Here is a 10510-nt window from a genome sequence, read left to right as displayed (position 1 = left end):
AGTGTGGTTTGGGGGGGCGGGGGAGGGGTATGGTTTGGGGGGAGGGGCGGGGGGAGGAGTGTGGTTTGGGGGGAGGGGGAGGAGTGTGGTTTGGGGGGGTCGGTGGGGAGGGGTATGGTTTGGGGGGTCGGTGGGGAGGGGTATTGTTTGGGGGGGTCGGTGGGGAGGGGTATGGTTTGGGGGGGTCGGTGGGGAGGGGTATGGTTTGGGGGGGTCGGTGGGGAGGAGTATGGTTTGGGGGGGTCGGTGGGGAGGGGTATGGTTTGGGGGGGTCGGTGGGGAGGAGTATGGTTTGGGGGGGTCGGTGGGGAGGAGTATGGTTTGGGGGGGTCGGTGGGGAGGAGTATGGTTTGGGGGGGTCGGTGGGGAGGGGTATGGTTTGGGGGGAGGGGGAGGGGGGAGGGGTGTGGTTTGGGGGGGTCGGTGGGGAGGGGTATGGTTTGGGGGGAGGGGGAGGGGCAGGGGGAGGGGTTGTGGTTTGGGGGGAGGGGCGGGTTTGGTTCAAGGCGAATTTGTGGGCGGGGCTGTGGGAAGGGGCGGGGCGATGCCGCGCACGCGCTGTGAGCACGTGTCCTTCAGGCTCCGGCTCACTCTCCCCCGGCCTCAGGCAGCGACTCACGGATCGGATCGGACTCTAGACCCAGGCCCAGGATGCCCCGAGGAAGCCGTAGCCGAGCCAGGTAAGGATCGGGCCCGGAGGGAGTGCGGCCCCGGCCCCGCGGGAGGATGGGCGTGAGGCCCCGGCCCCGGCGCTCCAGTGTACCTGAAGGACAAGCCGAGGTCAACGGTCGCAGTCCGGCTCAGGCCGCGGATTGAGGCCCGGCCCCCGGCCCATGGGTTTATCCACCGGCCGCCGGACCAGCACAGCTCCTAATTTAGCGGGTGTCAGAGGGCCTTACAGCGCGATCGGTCCCAGAGACAGGAGCTGGAGAACAGGCCGAGGCCCCGGGCCCGGGCCCTCCCCGACATCCCGACCCTGGGCCTCTCCCCCGGGCCCGGGCCCTCCCCGACACCCCGACCCTGGGCCTCTCCCCCGGGCCCGGGCCCTCCCCGACATCCCGACCCTGGGTCACTGCCCCGGGCCCGGGCCCTCCCCGACATCCCGACCCTGGGTCACTGCCCCGGGCCCGGGCCTCTCCCCGACATCCCGACCCTGGGCCTCTCCCCCGGGCCCGGGCCCTCCCCGACATCCCGACCCTGGGCCTCTCCCCCGGGCCCGGGCCCTCCCCGACATCCCGACCCTGGGCCTCTCCCCCGGGCCCGGGCCCTCCCCGACATCCCGACCCTGGGCCTCTCCCCCGGGCCCGGGCCCTCCCCGACATCCCGACCCTGGGCCTCTCCCCCGGGCCCGGGCCTCTCCCCGACATCCCGACCCTGGGCCTCTCCCCCGGGCCCGGGCCTCTCCCCGACATCCCGACCCTGGGCCTCTCCCCCGGGCCCGGGCCCTCCCCGACATCCCGACCCTGGGCCTCTCCCCCGGGCCCGGGCCTCTCCCCGACATCCCGACCCTGGGCCTCTCCCCCGGGCCCGGGCCTCTCCCCGACATCCCGACCCTGGGCCTCTCCCCCGGGCCCGGGCCTCTCCCCGACATCCCGACCCTGGGCCTCTCCCCCGGGCCCGGGCCTCTCCCCGACACCCCGACCCTGGGCCTCTCCCCCGGGCCCGGGCCTCTCCCCGACATCCCGACCCTGGGCCTCTCCCCCGGGCCCGGGCCTCTCCCCGACACCCCGACCCTGGGCCTCTCCCCCGGGCCCGGGCCTCTCCGGGATACATGACAGTGAAATGGCAGAAATATTGAATAATTACTTTGCCTCAGTATTTACCACGGAGACTAACATGGTGGGCAGGACATTAGAAGAAGAGATCAAAAAAGATATAAAGACATTTAAGATAGAAAGGGGGGAGATAATTGATAAACTAATCAAACATAGAGAGGATAAAACCCCCGGTCCGGATGGATTGCATCCACACAGATTAAAAGAAGTTAGGGGAACAGATAGCAGAGGCACTATTATATATTTATAAAAATTCATTAGAAAAGGGAATAGTGCCAGAGGACTGGTGGAGAGCTAATGTGATTCCTATATTTAAAAAGGGAGATGGAACCAGTCCAGGAAACAAAAGACAAGTTAGTTTAACATCGATGGTAGGAAAGATAATGGAATCTTTACTCAAAGATGTAATTGAAAAACATCTAGAGGATGAAAATACAATAAAGAATAGTCAGCATGGATTTCAGAAGGGAAGGTCGCGCTCAACCAACCTAACAGAAAGGGTGGATAAGGGTAATGCATTGGATGTAATATATTTGGATTTTCAAAAGACCTTCAATAGTAGACTGATGACTGAGGTCAGAGTACATGCAGTCAGGGGACAGGTCGCAGTATGGGTAGTGAACTGGCTACAAAACAGAGAGTAGGGGTTAAAGGTAGTTAATCAGGTGGGACGCAGTGATCCATGCGGATCGGTGCTGGGACCACTGTTGTTCTCCATTTGCATAAATAGTTTGGACTTGGGAATCAGAAGTACAATTTCAAAATTTGCAGATGACTCCAAGTTGGGGGGTGTAGTTAATAGTGAGGAGGACTGCGACATAATACAGGAAGACATTAATAAACTTGCAGAATGGGCATGTAATTGGCAAATGAATTTCAATATAGATAAGTGTGAGGTGGTACATTTTGGTAGGAAGAATAAGGAGGCCACATACTGCTTGGAAAATGAGAGTCTAAATAGGGTAGAGGAGCAGAGGGCTCTGGGGGTACAGATACACAAATCACTGTCATAATCTTAAAGACCTCTGAGGTCACCCCTGAAAGTAGTAACACAGGTTAATAAGGCTATAAAAAAGGCAAACCATTGGGGTTCATTTCTAGAGGGATAGAATTGAAAAGCAGGGAAGTTATGTTAAACTTGTATGGAACTACTGGAGTACTGTGAACAATTCTGGTCTCCACATTATGAAAAGGATATAGAGGCACTGGACAGGGTGCAAAAAACATTTACTAGGATGATACTGGAACTGAAAGGTTATACCTTTCAGAAAAGATTGAACAGGCTGGGGCTCTTTCCTATAGAAAAGAGAAGGTTGAGGGGTAACCTGATAGAGGTGTTTAAGGGTTTGATAGGGTAGATGTAGAGAAGATGTTTCCACTTGCGGGAGAGACCAGAACCAGGGGCCATAAATATAAGATAGTCACTAATAAATCCAATAGGGAATTTAGGAGAAACTTCTTTACCCAGAGAGTGGTGAGAATGTGGAACTCGCTCCCACAAGGAGTTGAGACTAGTATCGATGCATTTAAGGGGAAGCTAGATAAACACGAGGGAGAAAGGAATAGAAGGATATGCTGATAGGGTTAGATGAAGTAGGGAGGGAGGAGACTCAAATGGAGCTTAAACAGTTGGGCCGAATGGCCTTTTTCTGTGCTGTAGACTCAATGTAACCTGGACTCCGGCCCCCTCCTTTCCACTTCCCACCCCCCACTAACACCAGTCAATAAGTGTGAAATTTGGTTTCCTACTCTAGTTGCACTGGGGCAGGTCTTGAGAGCGAGCCGCAGCCCATTTTATGTCTCTCCCCATTTTTATTTCCACTGAAGCCACTGATTCACTAATATTAATGAAGGCAGCAACACACTTTCAAAGACCATGTTACATTTTGAGGTTTTACCCAGATATTTCTCTCATCTTAGTGCTAAAAATCCAATCTTGTAAGTGATCCCCAGTGCCCAACGAACCGGAGCGTAACTTTATGCACCCGCTGTCTAGCTGCGTAGCCTGTTACTGTAAGTGGCTCTCTGTGATGACATGAGCCCCACTTGTGTCTTCCAGTCTTCAGATGGTGGAAGAATAAGCTCTATAATATCATGTGACTTAGGCTCTAAACTGCCAATCAGATTTGTTAAAAGCAAAGACTTAAAAAAGTTACAGGAAGTAATTCAAAGCTGTCACTTGCTTCCACAATCCCTAACCTCAACCTCGTCTGATATGACACTTTGCTCCATCTCTCAACAATACTAAAAGTAGCCCAGTGCCTAATATCCTCGGCCTCTTCACTTCCTCATTCATTTGTTGCCCCTTTGGTGACATCATCTGAAAACACGATGGCAGCATCCACATGTGGACTGAGACCCACCTCCTGCTCCCTTTACCCTATTCTTAAAAAGCTACTGACCACTCAACTTCCCTTCCTGGCCCCCCCATGTTAGCTGATATTGTTAACAGTTCCCTCTCCTCAGGTACTGTCCCCCTCCCCTTCAAATCTGCCATCATCACTCCCCTCCTCAAAAAAAAACACCCTTGCAAACTACCACCCCATCTCCAAAGTCCTTGAACATGTTGTCGCCTCCCAAATCCGTGCCCATCTTTCCCGCAACTTCATGTTTGAATCCCTCCAATCAGGTTTCTGCCCCTGCCACAGCACGGAATTGGCCCTTATCAAAGTCACAAATGACACCCTATGTGACTGTGGTAAACTCTCCCTCCTCATCCTTCTCCACCTGTCTGCAGCCTTTGACACGGTTGACCACACCATCCTCCTCCAGCTGGGTGGGACTGCCCTCGCCTGGTTCTATTCCTATCTATCCAGTCGTAGCCAGAGAATCTCCTGCAATGGCTTCTCTTCCCACTCCCGCAGCATTACCTTTGGAGTCCCCCAAAGATCTATCCTTGATCCCCTCCTATTTCTCATTTACATGCTGCCCCTTAGCGACATCATCCGAAAACACAGTCACATTCCACTATGTACACTGACGTCACCCAGCTCGACCTCACCACCACCTCTCTCCACCCCTCCACTCTGATTTGTCACACCGCTTGTCCGATGAGCAAAAATTACCTCCAATTAAATATTGGGAAGACCAAAGCCACTGTCTTCGGTCCCGCCACAAACTCCATTCCCCAGCCACCGACTCCATCGCTCCCCCAGCCACTGTCTGAGGCTGAACCAGACCGTTCATGTCCTTGGCATCCTATTGGACCCTGAGATGAGCTTCTGACCCCATATCCTCTCCATCACCAAGACCGTCTACTTCCACCTCTGTAACATCGTCCATCTCTGCCCCGCCTCAGTTCATCTGCTGCTGAAACCCTCATCCGTGCCTTTGTTACCTCTAGACTGGACTATTCCAATGCGTGAACTTGAACTCATCCAAAACTCTGCTGCCCGTATCCTGACTCGCACCAAGTCCCGTTCTCCTATCACCCCTGTGCTCACTGACCTACATAGGTTCCCGGTCCGGGAACACCGGAATTTTAAAATTCTCATCCTTGTTTTCAAATCCCTCCCTATCTCTGTAACCTCCTCCAGCCCTACAACCCTCTGAGATCTCTGCACTCCTCCAAATCTGGCCTCTTGTGCATCTGATTGTGTCCCTCTCTTCCCTCCATCACCCTCTCCCCCTGGCCCCTCTATCACGACCCCTTCGGCCCCCCCGCCCCTGCCCCTCCTGCCCCCCTGCCCCTGCCCCCCCGATTATGTTTTTCTGTTTTCTATCTGTTTACCACACATGACTATGCAGGCTCAGTAAACTCGATGCTCAGTAACCGATTGATGTGTTTGTGTTACAGCCGCCCTGCTCCACCCCGCGCCCCTCTCCCCGCTCGCCCTCCTCCAGCGACAGTGGCTCCCGCTCCCCTTCAGCCCCAGCAGCCCGGTCTGATGGCACAGATGGCCACCACGGCGGCAGGGGTGGCAGTAGGCTCGGCAGTGGGTCACGTGATGGGGAGCGCACTGACCGGGGCCTTCAGTGGAGGCAGCAGCTCGGAGACAAGTACAGCCGAGGTCACCTACCAGGTAAGGGTGCGAGTTACAGAGAGAGAGAGAGAGAGAGAGAGAGAGAAAGGTCCAGTGTCTTTCACAATATTGTAACTGACATACTTGCTAAATAATTGCTTTGTGTCGGTCTTCATATTAGAGGATGAGGATAAAATACCAGATATAGAGGGGGGGAACTTACTAGATTTAATAATAATGGTGATGGAGAAAATAATGAGACTGAAGATTGACAAATCCCCAGAATATTAAAAGAAGGAGGTGAGGAAATTGTAGGTGTGTTCGTCATGATCTCCAATGATTGGAAAATTGCCAACGTCACTCCATTATTTAAGAAGGGGAGGAGAGAGAAACTAGGAAATTATAGGCCTATTGGTCTAACGTCTGTTGTGGGGAAGTTTCTAGAATGTGTTATTAGGGACAGAGTGACTGAGCGTTCAGATAATTATGGACTGATCAGAGAGAGCCAGCATGGATTTGTAAAGGGTAAGCCCTGTCTAACGAACCTCGTTGAATTTTTTGAAGATGTAACTAATGTGGTAGATAAGGATGGATGTTGTTTATATCGACTTCCAGAAGTCATTCAATAAGGTTCCACAGAACAGACTGTTAACAAAAATGAAAGTGCATGGAATTGGAGGCAACCTATTGACGTGGGTAGGGAATTGGTTGGGAGGTGGGAGGCAGAGAGTAGGGATAATGGGTATGCACTCCAATTGGGAGGATGTGACTAGTGGTGTCCCCCAGTGATCTGTACTGGGGCCGCAGCTTTTCACTATATTTATCAATGACTTGGATGAAGGAATAGAGAGCTGTATATCCAAGTTTGTTGGCAACGCCAAGTTAGGTGGTACAGTAAGAAAGTGGCAACAAGATATTCATAGATTAAGTGAGAGGGCAAAACTGTTGGCAGGTGAAGTGCAATGTGGGGAATTACATCGAATGTAAAGCACAGAAACAGGCCATTCAGCCCAACAGGTCCATGCCGGCATTTATGCTCCACATGAGCCTCCTCCCTCCCTTCTTCATCAAACCCTATCAACATATCCTTCTGTTCCTTTCTCCCTCATGCACTTAATCCAGCTTCCCCTTAAATGTATCTATGCTCCTTCACCCCAACGACTCCTTGTGGGAGCGAGTTCCACATTCTCACCACTCTCTGGGTAAAGAAGTTTCTCCTGAATTCCCTATTGGATTTATTAGTGACTATCTTATATTTATGGCCCCTATTTCTGGTCTCCCCCACAAGTGGAAACATCTTCTCTACGTCTACCCTATCAAACCTTTTCATTATCTTAAAGACCTCTATTAGATCACCCCCCAGTCTTTTCTGGAGAAAAGAACCCCAACCTATTCAATTTTTCCTGCTAGATATAACCTCTCAAATCCTAGTAAATCTTTTTTGCACCTTCTCCAGTGCCTCTATATCCTTTTTATAGTGTGGAGACCAGAACTGTCTGCAGTACTTCAAGTGCGATCTGACCTAGGTTCTGTACAAGTTTAACATAACTTCTCTTTTTCAACTCTATCTCTCCAGAAATGAACCCCAGTGTTTGGTTTGGTTTTGTTTTTTTATGGTCTTATTAACCTGCGTCACTACTTTTAGTGATTTATGTATCTGTACCCCCAGATCCCTCTGCTCCTCTAGCTCATTTAGACTCTTATTTTCCAAGGACTAAAGTGTGCGGTCATCCACTTTGGACCTAAGAAAGATAGATCAGAGTATTTTCTAAATGATCAGAAGCTAGGAACTGTGGAAGAGCAGAGAGATTTGGGATTCCAAGTACAGAAATCACCAAAAACTAGTGGATAGGTACAAAAAATAATTCACCACTACACTCTGCTTCCTGACCCTTAGCCAATTCTCTATCCATGCTGCTACTGCCCCCTTTATTCCATGGGTCTCAATCTTGATGACAATCCTATGATGCGTCACTTTATCAAACGCCTTTTGAAAGTCCATATACACCACATCAACTGCATTGCTGTCATCTACCCTCTCTGTCAGCTCATCAAAAAACTCATATTGGGTTAGTTAAACACAATTTGCCTTTAAGAAATCCGTGCTGGCTTTCCCTACTCAATCCACACTCGTCCAAGTGACTGTTAATTCTGTCTCGGATTATCGTTTCAAAAGTTTCCCCACCACTGAGGTTAAACTGACTGACCTATAGTTGTTGGGTTTATCCTTACACCCTTTATTGAACAAGAGTGTAACATTTGCAATTCTCCAGTCCTCTGACACCACCCCCGTATCTATGGATGTTTGGAAGATTATAGCCAGCACCTCCGCAATTTCCACCCTTACTTCCCGTCTGCACCGCCCGCCCCCAGCACCACACCTGCTCCCTGTATCTAGGCAGTCGATGCCTCCCCTCCCATCCACAGGGAGATAGCTGGACTTCCTGCCCACCAACTCCCGCAGCACCAGTGCTGTGCTTGGTTCCACACTATAGGAAGGATATTGAGGCTTTAGAGAGGTTACAGCGCAGATTCCCTACGAAAGACTTGAAAAATTACTTTTTTCTGCATTTGAATGCAGATTATGAAATGATAGGATAGAAGTGTTTAAAGTTAGGAAGGGATGGGACAGGGTAGACATAAGCAGAGTGCTTCCAGTAGTTGAGGGGTCTAGAACGAATGGCCATAGGCACACGATTAAATGTAAGAGATTTAGAACAGAGCGCAGGAGAAACTTCTTCAGAGTTGTGAGGCTGTGGGATTCACATCCTGGGTTAGTGGTTGAGGCAGAAACTACGTCACATTCAAGATTAGATTGGAGAGGGGGATAAGGAAAAGGGGATGAAGGGATATGGGAACTGGGGGCATGGGATTGTGGGGAGGAGAAGGACCAACAGGGACTAGTGGAGCCGAACGGCCTGTGTCTGTGTTGAATCCCTGTGCAGGCCAGTGGGATGTGATCCTTTCCTCTGTGACAATCTGCTTTAATCAGCAGAGTTTCCCTTTTCCCTTTAGGAGCCCCCAAAGGCAGCTCCTCCTGCCCAGGCACAGGCCCAGCAGTACCGGCCCTGCCAATTTGAAATGAGGCAGTTCCTGGAGTGTGCCCAGAACCAGCACGACCTGACACTCTGTGACGGTTTCAACGAGGTGCTGAAACAATGCAACGCTTCACATGGTAAGTGGGCACTTTTAAAACTACCACGGATTTTAATTAGTTTATATATGGCTGCGATTAGCCCCTTCCCCCCCCCATGGCCCAGCCTGTAAATGCACTGCCCGTTGTGGTACTGAACCCAAACAGACCAGGGCGTCCCAGCTTCAGAGCTTTAGTCAGTCTAACTCACTGCTCCACAGATAGTCTCACTGCCCCTGGGTCAAGGAGTGGGAAATCAGCCAGGGTTACAGCTCCGGACTGAGGTAGCCCTGCTGAAAAGAACATGAAGAGAAATAGAGAATGGGGGACGGGGGGGGACTGGGGGGCGAACACGGGGGCGCGGACTGGGGGGGGAGGGGGGCAAACGCAGGAGGGGGCGAGGGCGAACGCGGGAGAGAGGGGAGGGGTGAGCACGGTGCGGGGGGGGGGAATGGGAGAGGGGGAGAGACCCTTTCTCATTCTCTGCTCTTGCTCGTGTGTTATTGAAGTCTGCCCACATAGTTCTAGTTTACCTAACTCTTTTCCTAACCCTGTTCAGTCCCCATTCTCTCTGCTGGTGACACAGCCTGTTCCTGCTCAAACTGTCAGGCGTCCCTTCGTTGTGGGGGGGGGGGGGGAGAGGGGAGAGGGGAGGAGAGAGCATTCCTTGTAATACTCGTGATATCTTTTTGCCAGGTGTATCCTGAAGTGGAAGCTGCCGGTTGGGAGCCCCGAGGATGTGAGAAGGAAACATGGGGCTGTGATAAATCCTTGTAATGATTTTAGTGAGGAGATAGCAGAGACCTCAGTAACGTGTGGTCAGTAGATGTGAATAAAATCTACTTGTGTGATTGGACTCTGTCTCTCTTTGTAAGTTGGGAAGTGGATGGGCATTAATATAAATCACAGCAAGGCCTCTGGTAGCCATGTGGTTGTTATGGTGACATTTTCCCAGTTTCTGATGTCCTAGTCTGTGCCTACTTTAGATAATTGCATCGAATGTACGGCACAGAAACAGGCCATTCGGCTCAACTGGTCCATGTTGGTGTTTATGCTCCACACGAGCCTCCTCCCTCCCTACTTCATTTCACCCTATCAACATATCCTTCTATTCCTTTCTCCCTCGTGTTTATCTAGCTTCCCCTTAAATGCATCTATTCTAGTCTCTTCAATTATGCCTTGTGGTGATGAATTCCACATTCTAATCACTCTCTGGGTAAAGAAGTTCCTCCTGAATTCCCTATTGGATTTATTAGTGACTACCTTATATTTATGGCCCCTGGTTCTGGTCTCCCCCACAAGTGGAAACATCTTCTCTACATCTACCCTATCAAACCCCTTCATAATCTCAAAGACCTCTATCAGGTCACTCCTCAGTTCCCACTTTTCTAGAGAAAGAGCCTGTTAAATCTTTCCTGATAAGTATAATCTTTCAGTTCTGGTATAGTCCATGTAAATACTGAAAGTACAGGAGGGCAGTCAGGGCTTGTAATGAGAGCTGACAATGTGTGTTTTGGGTTCCCTCCCTTCCAGATGCTGACTGACTGACTCAGCTGCTCCCTCTGATTTGGAGTTTGTTGTATTATTTTGCCTGGTTTTCCCTGCTAGAGAGGGACCAAGACAGTGTCCACATTTGAAAA

At 51.2% G+C, this 10510-nt stretch overlaps 1 protein-coding gene across 1 annotated transcript; it reads left to right on the top strand.

Moving 5' to 3' along the window:
* Positions 1-542: 542 nt before the first annotated feature.
* On the top strand, positions 543-9726 carry LOC137341920 (coiled-coil-helix-coiled-coil-helix domain-containing protein 2-like). Its single transcript, XM_068005420.1, has 4 exons — positions 543-680; positions 5572-5797; positions 8753-8912; positions 9567-9726. The coding sequence occupies exons 1-4, from the start codon at positions 652-654 to the stop codon at positions 9575-9577; spliced, it is 426 nt and encodes a 141-aa protein (XP_067861521.1). The 5' UTR covers positions 543-651; the 3' UTR covers positions 9578-9726.
* The last annotated feature ends 784 nt before the right edge of the window (positions 9727-10510 follow it).

Source organism: Heptranchias perlo, chromosome 25, assembly GCF_035084215.1.
Source record: "Heptranchias perlo isolate sHepPer1 chromosome 25, sHepPer1.hap1, whole genome shotgun sequence".
Lineage (NCBI taxonomy): Eukaryota > Metazoa > Chordata > Chondrichthyes > Hexanchiformes > Hexanchidae > Heptranchias > Heptranchias perlo.
This window is presented reverse-complemented; position numbering and strand designations above follow the sequence as displayed.

What these genes read in the sequence shown, in the direction of transcription:
- LOC137341920 (XM_068005420.1), top strand. Translation starts at nt 652, where the DNA reads ATGCCCCGAGGAAGCCGTAGCCGAGCCAG. An exon ending in GGAAGCCGTAGCCGAGCCAG is followed by an intron (nt 681 to 5,571) that starts GTAAGGATCGGG and finishes TTTGTGTTACAG; the next exon opens with CCGCCCTGCTCCACCCCGCG. An exon ending in CAGCCGAGGTCACCTACCAG is followed by an intron (nt 5,798 to 8,752) that starts GTAAGGGTGCGA and finishes TTTTCCCTTTAG; the next exon opens with GAGCCCCCAAAGGCAGCTCC.